At 39.4% G+C, this 23,990-nt stretch overlaps 1 protein-coding gene across 1 annotated transcript in view; it reads left to right on the top strand.

Moving 5' to 3' along the window:
- MAP7D2 (MAP7 domain containing 2) overlaps window positions 1–23,990 on the top strand; it is an 83,840-nt gene that overhangs the window by 40,414 nt on the left and 19,436 nt on the right. Inside the window, 6 exon segments of the mRNA XM_059817209.1 lie at window positions 5,379–5,456; window positions 8,708–8,871; window positions 16,660–16,774; window positions 17,699–17,797; window positions 19,727–19,837; window positions 21,152–21,274. Of these exon segments, the coding sequence (XP_059673192.1) occupies window positions 5,379–5,456; window positions 8,708–8,871; window positions 16,660–16,774; window positions 17,699–17,797; window positions 19,727–19,837; window positions 21,152–21,274 (690 nt within the window).

The raw sequence follows: 23,990 nt of genomic DNA, 5'->3' as shown, positions 1-23,990 counted from the left end.
TCATGCATAATATGCATGCACAAATATACAGACTTTCTGAAGACAATTTTTCAGTTGTAGTAGGGTTGAAAGGATTAATTGGGATCTCTATTGGCAAAGGTAGGAATACAGAGTTTTTAAAGAAACTGCTGAACTTAGAAATGATATATTTAAATTTCTGTCTTCATAAACATGAGTGCAGGGTTTATTCTGAAGAAACTGAAGTTATAAAAACCCCCATGGTTAAGTTATGGCTGAATCTCCACCATTCACCTCTCTTTTCATGCAATTTTTGTAATTATCTGCAGTAAGAAGCTGAAGGGACATGCTAGAAGGGGAGGAAGATCTTACCTATAGGTTCCAAATGGGTCTGTGGTCTGCTGTAGTTTGAAAAATACAGCTATAAGTGTTCATGTGTGTTAAATCTGGGAGAAGGACACTGGCAAGCTCTGGTTAAGCCTCTGGATTTCTTTCTGCCTGACAGATTACAGAAGCACATGAATAAAACAGCAGCGTAGAACGCACGCCGACACAGTGCTGCTGCTTTGTGTGTGTTTACTGTGTGGTGGGCTGTCTAGTAGGGACCTGTTCAGTAAACTAAATTATTAATCTACTTTTATTATTTATCTAGTGTTTTCATAAGCAAAAACATTCTGCTGATTTATCTTACCAGTTCCCCCAGTGATCTTGAGATGTGTTTGCTGTGTCTGCCTGATACTAGAGTCTCCATGGGGCACTGTTATGGCTGTGCACACTGTTTATATATAAGGCACGCAATCCCATGGAGCTGGTTAGATGTCTGTGGGCTCATGCAGAACTGGAAAGCCTCTATGCAGTATGCCGTCATTAAAATTTAGAAAAAGTGCCTTTTGCCAATAGAAGCAAGGTCCAGCCACATGCACTTCTATACCTTTTTTCCCCCTCGGAGTATAGTCAGTCACTGAAAACAAGAATATAACATTTCTTCATTCAGTAGTACCCAGAGGGAAGCAGTGGCAGGTGGAAAAGTCTGTTCTTTATTGTCTCAAAGAACAGTTTCAAGGGAGAGAAAGCGGTTTTTCAGGGAGCAAAATGTTGATTTTTATAGATTGAGATTATGTTATTTGAAACAACGGAGTGGTGGGTGGGTATAAATGCAGTGGCATTTCTGTCTGGTCTGCTCTATAGACCACCTCACCACATCCCTTGCAAGGCCACCCACTGGCAGAACTGCATCCAGACTGGGAATTTCACCAAAACAGCAACGTCAGCGTAGATGACACATACTGTGGCAAAGGTCTAAATATGTTGGACAGTGTCATGTAGAGTGGGCAAAGGTCTAAATGTGTTGAACGTGGTCATGTAGGACAGCCAAAGGTCTAGGTATGTTGAACACTGTTACGTAGAGCTGGCCTCAGATCCCCAGCTGACTTTCCGTGTTGGGATGCTTGCTATCGAGGGCTTTGATATCTGCTATATATAAATACACTGTGAAACCAAATACCATGGGATATTACAGAGGACAGAAGTGTATGTGGGTTCAACAACAAAGTAAAAAAAAAAAACAAAACAAAAAAACGGAGGCCCTACCTGCTGGCAGTAACTCAGGTGCAAATTTCAGGAGAGGAGAGGTCCAAGCAGCCGGTTGGTCCTTCTGAGATGCACTGTCAGCTTCCAGTAACCTGATTGTCCTGCTTTTCTTAACCAGAAACAGGATATGGATTTCAAAAGACAGAGCTTGCCTCGTGTCCCATTGGGACACGACAACCTTCCTCTCTGTCTTGAGCAACCACCAAGAGGCTTACACAAGCAGTATGTGGAGCAGAGCAGAGTGTGCGTGGACATGTTCTGGCACTGTTTCTTCAGTCTGAATAGGTTTACGTTGCCCATCAGAAAGGGTTTAAGCAGCAATTAACATATCAGTCTTTACTTCTGTGAATATTTATTTCAAGTAACATTGAAGAAGTATTGAAAGAGTTCTGCAGCATTAGCTGGTATATTACTGCTGCAGGGCTACTGCTGACATTTAAACTGGTTTGAAGTTACCATCTTTGTTCTTTAGAAGTGTTTGTTGTAACAAAGTCCCAGAGGGGCAGCTGGCCCTCTTCAGTCAAAAAATTAGGTACAATCTCAAGGAATTAGCCTAGCAGTTAGACATGTGGGGACTCCTTGGAGCCTAGCAGAGAGTGGGGACTCCTTGGAGAAGGGGCTTTTGGGGAGTGCTGGGAGGTGGAGTAGAAGTAGCAGCAATTTGTGTGTGCGTGCGCTTCCTTACAGTAAAATCTTTGATGTTGTTACTTGGGTGGTTTCCTTATTCTTCTGGGAATAAAGGGTTATTAGAGAATTTTCTGCCAATGTCTCTTTGAATTCATTATTCTGGTTGGCAGAAGGCACAACCAGCCTGCGTTTACTTCCTGACTTTTAAACACGTTGTTTGCTGCTGTACGCCTTTCTAACTGAGGGATCAGAGGCTTAGCTGTAAATATGAGGAAGGCTCAGGATAAAGCTGAGTATACAGAATATTAACCTGAGGTCACTTACCACAGTGAAAGCTGCTTTGCTGTGGGTTTTTCTTTTCCATTCAAACCTGGTTCTGCCCTCTGCTGGCAGTCCGTGTTATCGAGCAGGGATGGCGTTACGTTGTTCTCATGGTAGTTGCCTGTGGTAGCTTGCTGTTTGCAGTCTGCTTTACCAAACAGAATTTGACTGCCTGTCATTAATCAAATTTCTTGCCACAGGTAACTGCTGTGCCCATTACGTTTATAATGTATATTATATGAAGATGTGTAGTAAATACGCTAATTTTGGCCTTAAAAAAATCATCCCAAGGTACAAGATTTTACCCAGGGAATAGTTATTCTGGCCTTCAAAGCTATATTTACTTTCTGAAGGCAAGCAAATTTCTGATTTTTGGCAGGCATGCTGATTCATGAAGTCAAGTATTTGAGTTAAGAAATGCTTGTATTGAGTATGCCTGTGCTATTTTAATGCTACCCTTGCTGCATGCATATGCATTTGGTGCCTGTACTTACTAGATTGCGTACTCTTTTTCTCCACAGAGTTTTTTGCACGTTGGTGTGTTGCACATTGAATGAGCAGCAATTCCATGTATTTGCTGTTTCACCTGTGACACGACCAAGTCTGGAGCGCTGTTCTCCAAGACAGACTTCGGATTATAGTTCTGTCTACTTTCCAGTTTCAGAAAGAAATTAAGCACTAATCACTTCGAACTTGGCTCACCTCTTGAGGAGGTTCATGCTATGCACTGAATAAGTGAAGGAACCTAAAAGGAAAAAATGCATAATATATGCGTAAAAGGAGGCAAAATAAGGATTGTACAGACTGCTTCAATTCTGATCCGTCCTCACTTCCTAAAAGCAGGAGAGTGATGAGAGTCAATGTAGGATTTTGTGACCCTAATCCGTAGCCATGGACTGTCTTGCTGTTCCTCTCCCTATCCTTCCAGTTTATCCCCATCCTGGTTTCCATACTTCAGGTTCTACCTCTCCATCTGGGTTACGTCCCTTGCCGCAGAAGATTTTAGCTTCTGCCTCTGCTTGCCTCTTTCCCTTCCTCCAGCCTCCACTTGCTCCCAAGCTCAGTCTTCCCTCTGTGGGCTCTTGATCCAGTCTTGATTTCACTTCCTCTGCTGCTTCTAGCCTAAATTGTAGGTTTCATGCTGTTTTGACTTTCAGATCACTGAAAAACTTTCCATTGGAGCTGTAATTTAACTATGCTGACAACAGGATTCCCCTTCTTGGCTACTTACTGCAGGCCCCTTCAAAGTAGTTGTAAATCTTTGCCACGGTTGCTTTACTGAGCTGCCGCCTCCTCTCTCCTCCCTGCTTGTTGAATCTGACAATAAATGGCAGCCAAGCAAACAAACAAGCGGACTAGTATGGAAGTTGGATGAGTCTTCGGTAATAAGTAGATATGTATTTGACCCTCAAATTCCAGTTGTAATTCACCAGCTGGGAGCTATAATCGCAATTTTGCAGAGGCCTGGCTGCTGTCAGGTAGTCGCTGTCTGTGTGTGCAGAGGATTAGAGATGGTGTTTGAAGGTGCTGCTTGGGGAAAGAGCAAGCTGTTATTCTAATAGGGGCCAGCTGAGACCTGTGTTTTTCACTGTTCACAAGGGACCACTGAGGCTGGTTTTCAGCCTTCCTAAAGAACTGTGCATTTTATGGAAAGGCACTTGCTCCCACAGACAGGATGCCCTTGGAGAGCAGCCTGCAAGTGTGACTCTTCAGGAGCAGAGTCGGGGTTACAATCTAAGTAACTTTTCCACCCGTATTTATCTGATAAAATTAACAACTGCAGTTCTTGGAGCAAAAGGGAAGGGGATGTAATTATAATTCAGTAACTCAGTAGGGAGCCCAAATAATGATTGCAAAGGATGTAAACTGTGCTGTGAGACACCGTGCCTGTTTGCGCTGCAGCCTTGCTAAGACCCCAGGAGATCCTGAAAACAAAGAGAGAAAGGAGGGCACTGGAGGCCCTGTCAGCTCCTTTAAAAGGATACCATCCTCTAGCTGGTCTATCAAGTCACTAGCTGGTGAGCTTACCCACGGTATTGCAGAAGGTCCATTGCAGAAGGTCTGTCTGGCTGCTTGTCCAGGGCATGCAGGCAGGTGACCTGGAGGCACCTCATGTGTCACGCTCTGCCTACCTGCCTGCCTTCTTAAATTGGGCTTTCTGGTGGCTAATGCTGTGCAAAGAACTGGGGTGTCTGGATCCAGGTACAAAACATCCTTAGGCAGCCTCCTCCCAAACAAGTAACCTGCTTTTAGATACCAACTCGAGGAGGAAGCAAAGTGTTTCCTACCTGGAAAAGAGGGCAGGAGGGCTGCTGCCTCCATAGCCTCATCCAGCAGTAATTGCTGGTTGTTGAAATGAGCTGGTGCTAGTGGTTTCCTGTGGGCAGGGGAGCTGTGAGGCTGTGTTAAGCCATAAATATAAAGGCTGGGACTCCACATAGCATTAGACTATAAGAGAGCTGCATACTGCTTTTACTGCTTTCCTGAGCTACCTTTTTCTTTTTTAGCCAAAAACTTTAAAATGAGGTTTTTAACAAAGATGAATACATGTTAATTGCATCCTTATGGTTTTTCCCAAGAAAGTTTCAAGTTTTAAAACAAGCACTAACAGCATGCTGGTTTGCTCTGAGAAGAGGAGTCAGGCATTTACACTGAGGAACTGTGCTCGGAGTTCAGCAGTAGGTAGGAGATTATGCTCGAGATCTATTCAAATTCCAGCTTGTTAACCCACCTGCTTACAAATACAGAATCATTTTTGTTGTTGGAGTTGTTAAATGCAGTAGATGTGATTTACTTTTGGTGGATTTTTTTTTCAGTTCTTTTGGATGCTGCTTTAGTTTTACTAACACTTTTTTAACACTTTTTCTTCTCTCTGACTTCAGCCATTGACGGATTTCTAAAAACCGATGAAAGACAAAGACTGGCAAGGGAGAGGAGAGAAGAGAGGGAGAAATACCTTGGTAAGATGGCAGGAGGTGTATGTATTATTTATGTATATGTGTTAATAGGCTTAAGTTACTAACATGACACTTTTTCTGTTCTGAATTTTAAACATTGTGGTTCAGTCTGTTCCTAGTCTTTATTGTTTATATTACTACTTTTGAATTAATTTATTTTTTAGAATTTATGTTGACTTTTATTTCCATTTGAGTATTTAATATTTTCTAGTTACAAGTTGACTTTCTTCTTTGATTTATGTACTTTTGAATATAGGGTTATGTGCAAGATATGGACTGTTTGCCTTTTGATTTGTAAAAATACCAAATAAGCCTTGAATAATACTCAGGATAATACGTAGAATGATCTGGTGAAAACAGCCTTAATTTTAGTCTAAGTTTTAGACATATTAAAAGATACCATGGAGTTGTCAAGTACAGCATAAAGCAGATACTTTTCCGTAAGTTTTAAAATGATTACACTTTCAAGAGAATGAGAAAAATTATTAATTTAATTTCCTGAATAACATAAGCATTGATTTCAGAGTTTTTAAAATCATCAGTTGTTTTTAATCCACTAATGCCTCCAGGGAAATGTTGAGGAAATTGCAAAATAAATATGAAAATAAATAAAAATATATTTGGGGTGTGTATACACAGTTAATTTCATATATATATATTTATGAATGAAATTAACTGTTCAACATTGTTTTGGAAAATACATATATATCTAAAATGTTGAACAGTTAACTTCACTTTTCCTCATTGTAATAACAAGAAGGGCCAGTAGCACTGTCCCTTAAGGTTACCTGACAATACCTATCAGAAGCAATTGTCAGTGTTTTATGATTTTGTAAAATTTAAGCTAGGCATGTATTTTGAGGAAATGTCAACTGAAACAGTATGGACACCTATGAAAAGAATCACAGGAAAATACTGGTTTTCTTGCAATAAATAAACAAACAAACTGTTGACCGTTTCTTGACAAAACCTGAGGCTTGAGACCAGTGAATTCACATTTTTTAGTCTTTCTTGGTGAGCAAGATTCCTCTTGGTAGTTCCTATGAAAATCTGCTGGTGTTTAGTACTTAATCTCCAGAGAGGTTCTGTCTATATGTAGCATGCACCAGCCTGAGTTGCAGCTTACATCTCTTCCAGGTATACTCAGTCCAGACTGTCTCTTCTGTCCTCTTGATTATCCCTTCTTTGCTGGTTCCTGAGAAAGTGACATGATGAGTAGATTGGAAAGGACTTGGATTAAAAAGCAGAAGAGGAGACGAGAAGGAAACTGAAAGCTGAAGAATCTGGGAGTGGTTGGCCCAGGGGATTTGGAAGGTGTTGGCTGCAGTTCTTGTCTCCAGACATCATATGTGCCTTCTGGAAACATACTTTTTTAGGGCATTTCTAGAATGGGGAGCTCTGGGTTTTGGTCACAGTTTGTCTGTGGCAAATTTCTTCTAGAAATTCAGAAAAAAGCAGCGAGTTCCCCAGAAGGACAGATCATCATGCAGCCAGCGGGTCCTTTGCAGCAATATGGAATAACCTTTTTAGCAAAGCCAAAAGTCATTAATCAGTGGTTTAGTATCCCTAAATTAAGAAACAAGAATTGTATGTATGTCCATGATGACAGAATGGTTTGTTTCTTTGTCCAGAATCAATCACAGGTTTCACCTGCTTACTCAGAAGGTAATCTCAGCACGATCTCCGGACACCTCACTTTTTTTGTTTTTTATCAACTCCAGCATGCTGTTTTCACCTGCTCTACCTGACATGGCTAGTAGTTGTTAACAATTAGCGACTGGTCAGTTTTCTTCCACTGCCTCTGTGGTAACTCTTTATCTGTTGACAAGTCTGATTCTTCATGCATACAAGTCCAGGCTGACACCCCTCTATGAGTGCCCTGTCCTGGGCGGGGAGGAATAGTGAATTCTCATAAGGCAAAAGGGGAAAACAACATCAACTGTATTTCTAACAAAATAAGGTGGAAGGTGTTCTGTAAAGCAGGTTGGATGTGGGGAAGAAGTATTTTAGGAGGATCCAGTATTCAAGGGAAAGAAATGCAACTGTTAGAAAAGGATCTGGTGTTGCAGGGACGCTGGCTTTAAAGCAAGGGCTTGAGGGTGGAGTGGGGCTAAGAGGGATTGAAGGTCACGGCTGTGCTTAAAGAGCCTGGGGACAGGAGCTGAGGGAAAAAGGCTGATCTGAGAAGAGGGAATTGAGATGGCCGGGCAGGAGCCTAGGACTGATGGGAAGATACTGAGAGAGAGTTAGAAGCGCAAAAATTTGCTGTAGAAGGAAACAGGAACTGAAAAAGCGGACTGAGGCTGAATAGGTGAGCAGGATGAAGGACTAGGTCTTGTATAAACAGTGTTAATTCTGGCTTTTCCTAACTTTCAAGTTCTTAGCCTGGCAACTGTGAGAATATTCCTTCTTTGATATCAGCTGTATGTGTGTTGGTATGTGACATTACAGGCTTGTGTGTATGTAGGCATGCTTACTGAACTCCTCTTTCCTGCCTTTTTATGCAATGCACTTGCATGAGAAGTGGATTTTTCCTCATGATTTGTCACGTTAACTTCTGCTACTTGTTCTCCTGTGTAAACCTGAAGCAACAGTCCTTTATGTAATGTTGCAGTCTGAATTTCTACAACAAGCTAATGTCTCGAAGATTATGACTCCAGTTGGAATAAACAACTGGGCAAACCCTCAATAACAGAAGTAATTTTTTTCATGCAAAGAGGCAGAAGTGGATAACGATGTAGTACCAAATCATGAACAGAATGGTCTATTTTCAAAGCTTCATAGAAAATCTACTGTATGTTGTTTTCATGTATTTATTTTGAAGGCAGCCCCATAATGAGAAGCACAGTTTTAAAGAAATTTCAAGGGCTTTTGCTTCAACAGGTACAACTGATTCACTTTAAAACCTACTGGGAACATTTGTGACATCTGAAAAAAGAATTTAGCTTTAAGCTACAGAGGGATTTGAAACATAAACAAAAACAGGTATTAATTATTCTGTACGCTGTTTTTACATAGGGAAGGGGCACAAACCGTCACCTTGTGTACTAAGGGCTTCCCTATATATTTATTGGGCAAATCACTTAGATTTACTAATCATTCCAGCATTTCTGTGCACTATATTTTTTATCTTAGTGGACTAAAACCCTGTGTACTTGCATTTGTTGTTTTACTCTATTGTGTCATGTTATAAAATAACTTTAAAGCAGGAGAAAATTTGCATAAAGTGAAATGCACCTTTTTCTCTGTCTAAGCTGCTAGGGAACAGCAGATACTGGAGAAGGAGAGAAGGGCAAAACTTCAGTATGAAAAGCAAATGGAGGAGCGATGGAGAAGACTGGAGGAACAGAAGCAGAGAGAGGAGCAGAAGAGAGCAGCTGTTGAAGAAAAACGGAGACAAAAGCTTAAAGAGGAGGAGGTAAGTTCCACTGGGAAATGTACAGCAGAGCAACTCTGTATGGTAGCATTAAACATAGCTGAATATTGACATGCATTAAATGTTGATTTCTTTTTTTTTTTTTGGTTCAGAGACATGTGGGTGTTACTTTGGGAACTGAAACAGCACATCATCACAGCTATAAATACTCTACTACTGCTTGTACATCAAAAACATTTTCCAAAGCTTTTTTTGTCTCTTGATTTTTGTCTGATCTTACAGAATAGTCATCTACCTATGCTCACATAGCTGGGACTTTGTCAGACAGAGAAGCACCAGCTTCCCAGAAGGTTGCTTTTAAAAATGAGTGTTTACATAAAATGGCAAAATCATTCTTACTGTTTTGTTTACTGTCCGTGAAACTGAACTGACATTTATGAAAATGTTTTGGTTTTCCTTAGTTACATAAAATCAGACATTCTTACTTAAAGTGGTGAAGAATCTAGGCTGGTTTAAAATTCTAGCACAGAACAGAATTAACCACATCTCTTTTGAAGCATCTTCATACCCTTCTTTTCTTCTACTCTCCCTGCTGAGATCATTTTTGCTCTAGTGAGTCCAATTTCTGATGTAGATCTCTGAAGGCAGTGTGTGTGTGTCTCTCTGCATGACATTCTGTAGAAAACACTAGCACTGCTACTGCAACTGATAAAGAATTAATGCTTTTTGGAAAAGGGGGCAGTGGTTTTTTTTTTAAAAAAAAAAAAAAGGCCAAAAGAAGACATTTCCCTAGTTCCTAGATAAAAAGGCTCTAGAAATCAGCATTTATTAACCTTCCTTTTTTTCTGCTCCCCATCTTTTGATCAAAATATCTTTGCAAAAGAGGTAAACTACTTCTGCATGGGATCAGAATAACATACTGCTGTCAATTGAAATATTTTTTTGTTGTTTGATTTTTCACTTTAAACTGAGGAGAAGATTATATACTGCCATTCCTCTTTCAACGGTAACATACTGACTATGGCTTCTGCATAATAGTGGAGAATTAATTTAAAAATATTTTGTTTGTGGTTTGTTTCAAATTTTGGTAAGAAAAATGGCAAAAACAAACAAAAGGTAGGACATCTCTCTCCTTCTGTGGTAACGTCATTGACCTGACGTGCTCCTTCTCCAGTATTTCCCGCTGTAATAACCTTTTGTAGCTAAGCAAAATTGATCCCCTTTATGGGGTTGTAAGGGAAAGTAGTAAGTACAAAAACTTCCAAAACTCTGTATTCAAAATTTGTACCAGAGCGGGGCAGGGAGGGGGAGAGATGTGGGAAGAGTGAGCAACTGTCTGCTTTCCCTGCCTGCATGGTTTGCCTGTGCTGGAGAAATCAGAGCAGAGTTGTCAGACACATGAGAGGCTGTGCCAGGTCAGACCCAAAGGCCTGTTCAGTGGGGACCCCATCTCCTGTAATGGCCTCCTGCACTTCGTGGAGATGGACGTAAGAAGAGACTGAGCACACAGTGATGTTTCTCCCAAGCATCAGCAAGGCTGTTATAGCTCCCCAACACCCCATACATGTAATGGGAGACTTCTCTCATGGTAAGAGAAAGACTTGCTGCCTCCAAGTGTTTGGTCATAATATGAATACCACTCCTAGCTCTGCTCACTGAGCTGGTCCTTCAAGCTTAAACTGTCTAAAGCCTTTTGGGAGCCAAGGCAGGCCCAGGCCTGGTCCCTTTCCCTTTCCTTTCTTCCCTCCCCTGTCCCCCAGGTTGAGAAATCTAAGGGAAGGCTATGTGGTCAGGAGGACAGGAGAGGATGCTTGTTTGTTTGGGGATGGAGTAGACCTGGTGGGAGGAATAATCCAGGAGACTCTGAAGGAGGGGAGGGTACATAACGGAATAATCTGTAGAACAGGAGAGGATGAGGGAAGAAGGAAATTGGGAAAAGGAGATACTACCACCTCCTGGCTTCCCTTCATGGTTGCTTGTCATTCCCTCATTTCGCAAATTCCACTTGAATTCTACTAAAGGATCTGCCAAACCCCACCCCCCTCCCCAGCTCTTCTGACAAGCCCCTCAAACCCCATATGTGTAGTAGCAGTGGAGGTCTGAGTAAGGATGGTGATGAATTTGCAGCTTCCTGGGCATTGCAACTTACTCAGTGCTCGTGAGTCATCCTGGACATTTGAGGCCTTCTTTACTGGAAGAGCTTTGAACCTCTATTTCCCACATCTGTGTTTGGGGCTGGGTGGTGCCCTGGCCAGTGAGCCAGTATGCTGCAGCATGTCCTCAATGTTTCTCCTTTTAACACTGGTTTACACTGGGTGGGGACTGGAGCACCCATTTCACCTGCTCATCAGGTGTCTGAAGTGCCAATTAGAGACATTTTCTTCCTAGAGCTCTCTGCCTTATTGGTTGTCCTTTATATCTTCCTTAAGTCTTTTTTTCTTGCTTTTTAACACAGTGGAAGGCAGTGCATATTTGTGATAGGAACAGGATATATAAATCTCCCTGTAGAAAATATTGTTGTTGCATCTGTAAGAGTTTGAGAGATGCACGTCTCTTAAACTGTGGCGCTTGTTGGCTTCCTACATCAGAGCATCCTCTGCTTGGCTGTTTTGCATGCAAAGAACTTCTCAAAGAGAGGAGGTGGCTAAAGTTCGATTTATTTTGCTTGCTTTTCCCCCCTCTACAGTGCCAGATAAGAGATGGTGGTTTTAATGCCTGTGTTGACGGGAATGGAGGTGTTCTGGCAGAGTTCTTCTCTGGGGCAGCTGGAGCTTGTTGCAGAGCATAGTGGAAGTGTGTCCAATTCCTCAGACAGGAACTGAATAAATGTGTCTGAAAATCATCCTGGCTGCATTGACTGCACCTTTCTTATCTGTAGAGATCTTCAGTAGCACTGTCCTTTCCCTCCATATTACTTCTAAAGCTGCCTACTTCGTTTAGTAAAAGCAGTCCCTGAGGATTGAGGAAAGAAGCGTGGTGTTGTTTAACAGAAGCTATTAAAGAGTTGCTTTTAACAGTAAGTAGCCAGTGGCTTTGGGACTGGATAAAAGCAAAGCTAGTCCTCATTCAGTTAAAATAATTTTTTCTTTTTCCCTATCTTGAACTTCCACGTGACTTGGAAATACCTTGCAGATAAATGTCTAGCTGTACACAGGGTATTGGGAAGTCTCTGTAGAAGCTGTGTTCTTCTGTTTTTGTATTCCGTAAGACAATAGGAGCATTACTTGTACAGGCCTACTGTATACTAGCGCAAATAAGAGCAATAACATCCACCTAGTCAAAGATCCATTTTTAATAAAAAGATCAGGTTTTTTTTAAAAGGAAACTGATAAAATTAGTACTGATCCTACCAATATACTAACGTTTAAATGAACTGCTACTGGTAGACAGCATCAAATCTAATCCAGCATTCAGACTTGAAGGATAGATGTAACAACTGCTAAAATGAAAAAGAACATCCTGCCGCTTTGGAGAGATTGTTTTGGTGCACATGCACTATTTGTTATGTTTGTAATGTTTTTTAATTATAATATATGGAAATAATAACTGCTTTCTAAACATATTTTGGCAGTTCATATACTGAATGGAATTCAGTTGCATGAGTAATAAAAAAAATTTGCTGCAAACTCTTTGAGATTGCTATGCAAGCAGTCTTAATTTGCTGTGCAGTGGATATGAGAAGAGTTTAGCCCTCATTACAACACTGACTGTCCTCTACTCCCCCCTGCCATTACTTGCTGCTGCAGCTCCCCATGTACCTTAATGCAGAGCCTTCATTTGTCCTGTGTTGTTCTTTGCACACACCGTTAATAAATTTTTCCCTTTCTATCTACCCGTAATTGTAAGTGGTTGAGAGCAGAAATGAATTCTATTCAGAAGGGTAGTTAAATTTTAAAATATTGTATTGCTTTTTAATGCATCCTTTAAATAGGAAATAACAGAGCTCCTTCATTGCTATGTGGAAGAGCCACTCAAAAGATTAATCCAACTGATATGAGGAAACAGTGAGCTACAGTGGTGATGAATATATGAAGTGAAGAGGAAGAGGTTTTTTGGGCTCTTTTAGATGTTCGTATTGTAGGTATAAGGTAGATTGTTTTAGAATTGTTTGCACAAATTATTTTAAGTCGTAATACTTGTAAAGTTACTTTTTCCCTTCTTTTCACATCTGTGTCATGTTTTACATAGAGAAAAGGAAAGTATTTCAGTCAAATGACTTGTATTCTCACTATTGGGTTTTGGGTTTGTTTGGTTTCGGTTTTGTTTGTTTGTTTTTTTAATTCAGACAGTGCAAACATTTGTTCTGTTGCTTAGTCTGAGGAAAACCTGGATGAATAACTATGGATTTTGGAAAGTAACAGGTATATTTTAGATACTAGCAGTAGATGGCTCTCTTTTTATGGTTTTACTCATTCTTAATTTAACCTACATGCAAAGCTTGCTTTGTACATTGTAGTTTTTTGTGGAAGCTCACTATATCTTTAGTGCAGAGATTATTTCCTCTATCTGTAGCTGTTAGAGTCCCCAAATGAGGATCACATGGAGAGTTTATGTTTTTAAGAAGGTACTTCATCGATAACATAGACAGGAAGGGCTTTGTGCATTGTTTGCTAATGAAGGAATGCTTTGTCTTGTTGTTTAGTTTTTGTCGTGGACCATGTATGAGTTCTTTATGCTGTGCTTACATGTGTTTTATTGTTTTCTTTGGCTTTTTAGTTTTGTGCTAACTTAAAATGTTTTTTAAATAACTACCCTTTCTTTGTCAAAAATGGCCTTCATATTGTTCTTTATCTAAGCTATATCTGCAGGGTTTCATGAGATTTAATGGTTATGTTCTATAGTGCTTTAATTAAAGGCTTTTTGCAAACGAAAATGAATGATCCTCTCCACATCATGTAATTGAAGATTTCAACCTCAGATTGTAGGTAGCATGGGCTTTCGAATATGTATGAAAAAATCATTTAATTTCTTTAATCTGTTTAATCATGCATTTTATTCTTTAAATAGTGCTTTCATAGTAGGTGGTATAAGTGTATTCTGTGGTTTGCAAACTACAGAATATTGCTGGTCCTTGCTCCAAGCAGCATTTAAAAAAAGCAAACATAAATCACCCGGATAATTGAAACTTGACTGCTTTCATCTTATCTTTTTTGATTAATGTATAACAATATTAATTAGATATGGAAAGAAAGAAAAATTCTGTATAAGTGTATGCTTTAATGAGAAAGAAGTGGGAGGGTGATTTTCCTTTGTAAAGAGTGTGGGTAGAAAGGTATACTGAGGCAGGATGCATAGTAGAAGAAAGTAATGAAAAGAAGCAGACTGCAGAGAAGAACTGGTGATGAAATAGGAGGTGAGGTTTGGAAAGTGTAAGTACAGAAAAGGGACTCAAACAGAATTAAATTAATGTTGGGACCTGGGAAGTTAAAAGCAAAAAGTGTGAATTTGTAATGCAAAGCCAGCACACACAGGTTTTAAACATGAAAATTGCATCGTCAAGTAACAAGAGATGAAAGAAAGAGTGTAGTAAACTAAATCAGAAGGGAGTGACTTTGGATACCAGAGACTGGAAGATTGCTTTCTTTTCACGCCCGAAGTATGGACAAGAAGTGATAGACTATTCCAAACTGTGCGCTTTTTCTGTGCTGTTGCAGAAGATGCTGTGCTTGAGCTTTGTGATGCTTCATGCATTTGCTTTATAGGGAGAAAAAGGGGGAGGAAAGAGGCAGAGCTTTTGCGTGCCTGCCTGGACACTGATGGCACTGACTAGACAGAAGGGGGAAAAAAAGGAGGGGGGATGGTGGGGAAGCAGCTGCCTGCTTTCAGCAGTCTTTGCATGATGTTACCTGATAAACTGTGAGCTAAAGACATAGAAGGGAGACAAAACTGAAGTGAGAGCTCAAAACACATGACCGAAAGATCGTCTTCCTGGAGATGGCAGCAGAAATTGTAACAGCAGGGTGGGTCACCTGGCCAAAAGGTAACAGGGACAGGAGAGCTGAGGATGATAAAAGGGTAGGCAAGAATTCCCTTTTTTCACTCTTTGTATAGAGGGTAATATAATGGGATTTTTCATGGTACAAGTGATTTGTAATAAAATTAAGAGAAGAGAGCTTAAAGACAAAAGGTAGTGGCTGGCTGTTGAAATTGATGGATAATTGGTACCAGGGTTGTATGAGGTGGAAAAAAATCAGGTCAGAAATAAATTACTGGAAATCATGGTAGTAGAAGAGATTCTTCAAAGAGGTGGAAGAGACAAAAGTATATTGCAGATAACCAGAGGATGATGAGAGGTATCTGGCGTTGTAGAAAGCCAGTGACCATAGACAGAGCCCCAGGAAGGTAACACAAAGTTTACAGGTACGTGCATAAAAGTTCCAGGCATGGTAGTTACTGGAGGTGCTTGATGTTAGGGTTTGATTTGCTGAAGGAGCTCCATCAGAGACAACAGGCTCAACATCAGTGCAGAGACTGAAGGACACATGCTTGAACAGAGACTGAAATTTTGTGGTAAGATATCTCGGGGAAGGGGAATAAGAAAGCTAGACAAAAGTCATGAATCGGTGAAAGTAATCTGACCGAGACGTTTTCTGCGCAGTTGATCTGAGCTACCAAAAGGTATTGGAGACAGAGCAGGGGATTGATAGAAATTGTAAGGGATATGATGTAATCACGGAAACCTACAGGATCAAGAGTTTGAAGTGGATAGAGTAGGAGTTTTATACTAGATCAGAAGGACACAGCAACGGTAGTAAGTAATCGGACCAAAAATACTAATAGGATCAAAGGGCTAAAAACCATTGGGACAGGAGTTGGAGACAGCAAGAGTAGTAGACTCATCTTTCACAGTAGGGGTTGGGCTGCTGAAATGTGAGGGTGAAGTGGTTGCCGCCTTCGAATGAGGTACTGGGAGGAGGAAGGAGAAGAGGGTGGTAGGTGTTGGAAGGGTGGGTGGGGAAGAACCAGGTTTTATCTGCTTGAAAGGAGGAAAAGAAAAGGTGCAGAGACCATTGCCACGACAATAAAACACTGAGAAACTAGCAGAGGGAGGAGGTGGGAACAAAACCGAGTGGATGTCTTTGAGAGTTACAAGGTGGTGGAGAGGGAATAAGGTGGCCATAGGTAGCTGTAAGTTAAAGGTAGAGCAGGATTTGGGGAGGGGAAGAAACCTCCTTCTTGTTCTTCCCCATCTGAAAGTCCTAACTCATCATGCTATGGGGGTGAAGGGGGAAAAAAATATAAAATCTCAGAACAGCATGATCTGGGGTGGGGGGATCAGAAGCTCTTAAATGCCTAGACTGTAAGGAACATAGTTTTTGTAAAAATAAATAAATAAATTGTGCATCCTGCAAAGTAACCTACTTCGGGTTTGAAGTGATCGTTTATCTGCGTGGCTAGGAGGAGCCACTGGCATTGCAGCAATTTGGTTGTGCTCAGAAAGGGATGGAAAAAAAATCCTGAGGTCTGCATAGACAAGAAGGAGTTAATGCTTGTCGAGCATTATTCTTATACAAATTAAGTCCAGAGCACAGCAGCAGCCTCACCAGCAGGAGCAGATGCTAGGCAGTGATGCAACCTGTGTTATTTACTTAGGCCTCTGTAGTGACCTCAGTGGCTTGCAGACAAAGGATACATATATCTGGAGGTAGGTAGCATGCTGATACCTTCTTTATTCAGTCCTTTTTCTTTTATTGCAAACAAGCTCCTGTAATCATATTGCATGGAGCAACAGGGGAACTGTGTATTTTTAGCATGGCTTCGGAAGGAGGAAAAAAAGCCCCCAAAGAACCGATTCAGATTTGGTTTCTGGTTTTGTACCAATATAACCAGGAACGTTTAGAAGCCATGATGCGTCGGTCCCTTGAACGCAGCCAGCAGCTGGAACAGAAGCAGAAGCGATGGTCGTGGGGAGGAGCACTGGCTGCAGGCTCAGGAGTGAGAGATGGTAAGTGAAACAGGCTGCCTGCATTGCAGATCTTGAAGTGCAAAATGCATGAGGTTGTGGAGATAGTAAGGATGATGTATTTTACAGTTAGGGTGGTACTGTAGGGGCTACTGCCTTGGGGCATGAATAAATGCTTTGTAATTGCTTGCTAGGCTTCCTCTCTCTAATACCTTCTAGGGAGAAAGGTCACTCCTAACTTCAGGAATGCAGATTGTTTTAATAGAGTAACAAGAATCTGTTTGGAGGATGCTAAACACTAAAATTAAAATTTATGCTCTCTCTCCCTTATTCTCTTCCCCTGCATTGTCTTCCCACACACACAGTTAGCAAATTTAATATTTGCCAAAGGACTGAGTGCTGTCTAAGCCTTGCAAAAGATGATCTGTTTTTGTTTGGTACTTCTAAAAACCTGACGGGAATTTCTAGATGACTATGCAGCATGTGCAGTTTAAAATAGTTTGGTTTTTTCCCTACATACTTTTTGTTGCTGCTCTTTTTGATTTGGCTTTAGAACAAATTCTTTTTATTACATAATCAGTCATGTACTGCTTTTATATTTCAAAAAGATGCATGTTTTCTGTTTTAAATCATATAATTTATTTAAATTTGTCAGGTTTGAATAAACTGATGTTATGGAGAAAAATATCCATGTTTGGGTGATGATGAAATATGACAGTTACTCTCTTTTAAACAATGTGTAAATATACTTAACTCTAAAAAAGGCAAACTCAGTTTCACATCATAGTTTTCACGATATGCCATCAAAAAAGCCAGGAAATGAAATATAGATGATAATAAAATAAGTCTTTTACTTTGAGAAAGAAAACAGTTTGTTTCTGTGATGCAGTTTATGCTTAATTCCAGCTCCCCCAACTTATTCAGTAATTTTTCACCTCTTTTTGCTCTGATTTCTCTGCTGTGTAGGTGAATCAGAAAATACCCCACCCCCTGTTCTAGGTTTAGCTGCCAACACCCTTCCTCCAGACTCTGTGACCTCTGCTGCTCCTGCTGATTCCTTCAATGGTATTTCAGAGAATCACAGTACCATCGTGTCTTGTTTATAACTGTTCTAATCACTGTAATCCATCACTGATCCTGTCCTTCCTAACCACTGTTTTCTTATTATTTCAGTCTCGTACTCTACAGCATTACCCTTAGCGATGTGGACCAACTGTCTTTTTAATTTCCTTTTAATTTTGCCATGGTGGAGCAGTGCATGCCTTGCATTCCAGCACAGTAGAGGCATTTCATGGTTTTCTCACTAACTGTAGACTTCTACCGTCCAGATTTCTCATATCTGTTAATTCTGCGGTTGCTCTGTGTTTGTGTGTGTGTGCAAATGTAATTAGGCATATATTTGACAGTTCTAATGGACATGTGCAGGTGCTGTTGAAAAAAATTTCAGGTGCACAGTAAGAGAAAATGTATTACGGAGACCATGTTTCATCAAAACAGTCTTCTTTTTCTATCTCAGGGGCCTTTTTCTGCAGTATTTTAAGAACAAGCAAATTTGGTATAAACAGACATGATAGGTTTTTTAGTCTCCTGAAGCGGATTTTGTCCAAGCTGGTATTTGTAACAAACTCAAGCAGTTGACTTTGTTTAGGCAATTGTGTCTTGTTTTCTTTTATAATGTTCAGTTACCTTTTTTTGACTCTTTATTCCCATAAAAGGACTATGAAGTAGATGAGTCCTCCAAAATTAAGAATGGATTGCATATAGGATTTCTAATTTTGATTGCAAATGTACTTGGTGTTTTGAAAACATAATACAGCCTATGCTTTTGAGAACTAGGTTCCTTCTCTCCCCCCAAAGGAGGAGATAGGCTTGGATATTACTCCTGCAGAATGCACAGTAAATGTTGTTCTGCCCACAGTCTCACAGAACTATTATTTCTGTGCAAACAGATTCAAATTTTTGTACTAATTGTTGCTCATGTACAAAGAGATTTGGATGTGCAAATGATGTTTTGCAGCATACCAGCATTATACCTGCTTTTTAAAAAAAACAAATGTAGAGAATTGTATTGTTTACTGTAGTAGATGGAGGCAAATCTTGCAGACGCCACTGAGACAACGTTTTGATGGATGTAATAGGGATTGCGGTAATTTAGGGGCTGCAGAATTAGGGCCCCATACATGTCTCTAGCTGAAAATATTTTTGGTTTTGAAATAAATAAAATTCAAATTTAAGGGACAAAACACTTATGCTTTTAGCTTCTGAGCATCATGCAGTGATCATCATATATTAGTACACTGTGGTAATATTTGAATAACATTTTTGTCATTCAGTTGAATAAAGGGCAAGGTAGGAAATACATATTGTGCTCAAACAGACTTCATCAAACAGTATTTCAGAAGAAAAATGAAAGCACTTGGGGTGGTACCAAAAAGCTTTTTTCTTTTTTTAATATTCTCAAGTACAAAAAGATAAAGCCAAATGGCTGGTCCCAGATCAGTCATTAAAACAGTGAGTTCTCATCGTGCGAACGCACAAATGTTTGTTATTTCATTTTTGTATTAGAATAATACTTGAGGTCTACCCCAGCTCTTCCAGACTGAAAGGAGAGGAGAGGGGGAATGGAGATGCGGAGTTCAGAGTTGTCATGTGGGCAGTTAGTTTTCGTTAGGTAACTTTCTGCTTGTGCTGGTATTGAATATCTTGTATCAGAATGGCTTCACTCATTCAGACCTGATATATAATTATTTTCTGTGGCAGTATAAAAGATAGGCTGTCATAAAACCGGAATGTTAAATTCGCAAGCAGAAAAGTTGCATCCCAAAACATGTCTTTTAAAATGCTGGTCCTCCAGCAGTTGGAGAGAGCTTATGTCATGCCTTATTCAGTGCTATGATCAGTGGCAAGGGCCACGAGTACAAATGCGAGGTTAATTTTGGGAGTTTATCAACTCTGTGATGTGAATGCAAATATCTTCAATGCGTCTCTCTGCAGCATGTGACAAACTTTCAGCTTCTACAATGAATCTGCCAAAGCAAATGGAATCGCCAATCAGTAAACGCCTCTCCTCCTCCACAGCGGCAATAACACATTCCCCTGACAGAGGCAAGTGAATATGCTGGGGTCTTCTACCAGCATAAACTCTCCTTCTGCTTAAAGCACTTCTTGGCCATATAGCTATGTAATTCACTTATGTCTGTTATTCAAAAGAACTCAAACATTTGAGGGGTTGTAAGTTAATACAATAAAATAGTTCTGCAGCGTGTCCCAAGACTGTGCTGCCCTGCTGGAGATCCTAGTCCAGCAACAAATGCTGTGAGTTTTTTTTACTGATTCTTTTTCAGTTTTTGAACAGCAAACAGGGTAGTTAAGTACATGCTGCGGCTGCAGCAATTTCCCTTAAGTGTACAGCTTGTGATCTTCTAGACAAATAATGAAAAACAAGGAAACCAAACATGTGGCTCAACAATAGACATGGGTTGTACCGTGGTCAGAAGTGTGTCCCATGAGCCACCTGGGAGACTTCAATCTGGTGACTAGAGTTGTAGAGCCCTTTTAATTTGATTTGAAACCCTGATCCATCAGAGGCTCAGCAAAAGATGATCATCTTGCAGGATTAGCGGTTACTAAACACTACAGAGAGGACTGAAGGTTTTACCCCACTGTGAACTCTTTGGATTTTTTTCAGTTTGTTTTATGTGTGTCTGTCTTTTTCCCCCTCTTTTTTTTTTTAAACTCTAATGAGAAAAAAAATACTGACTGAAATAAGTGACAATGAATGCTTATTTCTAGAATGAAAAGAGAAGGTAGATTTACTTTCATTTCTGAATTGCTTAATGAAAACGCATCAATAGCTTTGAGGTTCTTATGATAGATGACTGTGTATATATGCATGTAATAAGAACATCTATAAATATTTTTCTTATATAGTTGATGCTTATATTTATCGAGTAGGAAGGAATGCAGGCATATTGTATAAATAAGACTTATGTAATGTGGTGAGACTGCAAATTTTAAATGTAGTCCCAGTATGGTTGGCACACTAGCGAGTAGCTGCACTGTTATACCAAATGTTTCACCTTTTCTACTGGGGAAAAAGGCAAACCTTTTTCATGCTGAGTCATGAAAGCAACCATTTTGCAGAATGGAACATGCCTCTGTGTAAGAACAAAATGCAACACAGTCTTAACCTTACTATATTTATTGTACAGGTAGGAAAGTAATTTAAAATGTTGGAGAAACTAGAAACCTTTTTTTCAGAGAGAATGAAAATTATCTCTAAATATTTTAAATCTCAAACACTTCAAGATTTTTTTCATTTCATTTAATCATTCCATCATTTAGTTTCAGTTATTTTAATGTAACATTGTTTTATTTCTTTGCATTTTAAATTTTATTTTATTTGCTCCCATCCTTCAGCTCACCGCATGCATCTTAGTCCAATGGAAAACTTTATTGTGTCTCGACTGCTGACTCCCACACAGTCATCTTTAGCCAGAAGCAGAAGTACATTAATGCTTTCTGAGCAGTACAGTAATCCAGGTAAAAATGTGAATTACTCATTTTGAAACCGTTAAGGTACATTTTCAGTTGCATTTAAGTTGCTGAAAGAAATGGAGTACTATGAACCAAATGACAATTTACATGATAGTACAAAATCAACGATGAACTAAGTTGTTCACGATAGCAGTTTATTTAAAAACTTGAAAAAACACATCATCTTGTCTGTCTTGTTCTGAATGTCTTTTTTTTTTAAACTATGTTCTTTTTAAAAAATTAAATTAACAAAATCACTAAAACCTAAGGCAATGGAAAACTGAATCTATTCATTTAAGAAACAGGTTTTTAGACCAGTGTGTGACACCTCTCAGAGGCTTTATTTGATACATCAATGTCATCCACGTTCACCCCCAAATAGTATGTAGAACAAAAATCCCAGTGCACCATTTCAGCCTTAATTATTTTTACTAGTGTTCCAGTTCTTTGCTGTTAAATTACTTTTTGCCTTTAACTGTGTGACTGTATGTGTATTTATATATATATGTGTGTTTGTGTGTATATATACACATAAAATGATACTTACTTAGAGGAAAAAACAGGGACACTGATACAAAGGTGTCAGTTCCAGAAATTATTGATCTTTAAGAGACTAAGAATTAGGAATGATAGTTACTGTTCCTATCTGTAAATGGCACTCTAATAAAACCCTTATTTTGCAAATGTCTACAAAACTAATGTTTCCAGTCCTGATAATACTTAGTCAAGTGCCTGACTTCCAAAGTAGTTCCTGCTTGTAAAGCTATACCTGGTCATAGTGTTTGCTGAAACAAGGGCAAAAGTTTAACAGCTTTCTTTTACTTTTATTAAAAACAAACAAAAAAAACCACCCCACACCCAAATGCCTGTCTGCAAAAGGAAACATTTTTTCCGGGATAAAACTAGTTAGACAGCATAAGACTGATCATCTTTATGATCAGTATTTTCATATGGCATGGTTGAAATAAGTTCAGATCCTGCATCTGTGCTTTTAATGCAAAGCTATATAAAAAATAATTGCAAAGTAAGCCTACTTTCCTTTGTGTGTTACTACTTTGTTACAGTGCATAGGGACATCAGTATTGAATGACTCTGAAATTACTTCCCTTGTTTCTACATTAAAAGCACATCTGTTGGAAACAGAAATGTTGTACAGTACTTGGCCCAAGAGAAAATTCCCAGTTTACTTACTGCTCAGGGATTAAGTACTGCTAAGACTGAACAAAAGCCAACTTGAAATTAGATAAGTATATTCTGCTTAAAATTTTGAGATTAATTGCTGGGGCCACCTGCAGATATTGTTTTCTATGTTGTATTTGATACTGAAGAAATCAGTAGGGCCTTACTTTGTCCTTCCCCGTTTGTTTTGTTTGTAAACTCCCAGCTTTATCGCTCTTCATCACAGGATCTTTAAAGTAGCACACTGGCATGTCTGACAAGGATACAGTTTGGTCTGCAGATCACTTTTTCCTCTCAGCTGAACCAGGAGTACTGATTCTGGGAACAGTTCTTTGAACCAGCATCCTCTTGACATTTCCTTGCAAAGCAATCAGGCTGTAGCACAGGTTGCAAACAGCATCAATACTCAGAGTGGCCATTGACAGTTTTGCCAGTAATTGCCAGCAAAAGGGTTGAGGGAGATCTCCCATTTGTGGTGTACTTCTCTCCGTAGAAGTTGTTTCCTGAACAGGGAAGAGGGCTCTTCCTTTTCAAGAGCTCATAGTGTGCCTCGTGTCATGTTTGGGTCAAAATTGCTCTGCTCCTGTATTTTCTGAAAGCTTATAAATGAGAAGCCTCAATTTAAGACTCTTTCTCTAGGGCAGTGCATTATTAATGTCACTCTGAGTCAAGATATTCAGGCAAACAGTTGTTATTGGACACGTATAATGCAATTTTTTTTTACAGTTGAAGTAAAAATACTTAAGCAGCATTTAAGTTCCTGAACATTTCTCTTAATGTTCAGTGAACTTTTGCCAACTTGCTGGAAAATCAGTCAAAGAATACGCAGGTCCAGTTAAACTTAAAAGCATACAAAAAGGCTTCATAAGAAATTTTATAGGACTGCCCCCAATAACAAAAGTATTGGAAATGTGAATTCCTTTACATTTGAGCGTAATTACTGCTTTTCCAAAGTCAATATCCTTCTTGGCTTCAGTTGAATAAGATTGGAAACACACTGTCACATGGTTACAATTAATGTCTGTCTTTTATTAATAAAGCATATACTCTGTTGATTGTTCTATATGTATGTGAAAGTTTCATCTTAGAAAGCAATATGAACAAAACCAGGAGTAAAATATTCCATTTAAAAATCCTGTTCATATTGCAAGTAAAGAAAAAATACCCAGAAAGAGTTGCCGTGTAAGCTGTAATGCACGTGTTGCACTCAAACTGATGTCTGCCACAAACAACAATAACTGAAATACCTATAGCAGCATTTAGTTTAGGTTTGGGTTTGTGTGTTTTGTTTGTTTTTTTTTTTTTTTAAATTAAGCATTATTTTGAAAAGCAATTAAGGTATTTAGAAGCCTTTGCCATGTTTAGGCTTAAAAAAAAAACTTCCCTCCTCTTCTCTCACCTTTTCTGTTTTGCAGTATTTGTTCAAAAGTCACCCAGCTAGAATTGTTTGATTACTCTTTTTCTCATGTGCAAACGAAGCTGGAGTTTTCAGAAGGAAAAGAATCACAGTCATAGTCAAGTGATTCAAAAGTATATGAGTAAG

Source organism: Gavia stellata, chromosome 1 (genome assembly GCF_030936135.1).
Source record: "Gavia stellata isolate bGavSte3 chromosome 1, bGavSte3.hap2, whole genome shotgun sequence".
Lineage (NCBI taxonomy): Eukaryota > Metazoa > Chordata > Aves > Gaviiformes > Gaviidae > Gavia > Gavia stellata.
This window is presented reverse-complemented; position numbering and strand designations above follow the sequence as displayed.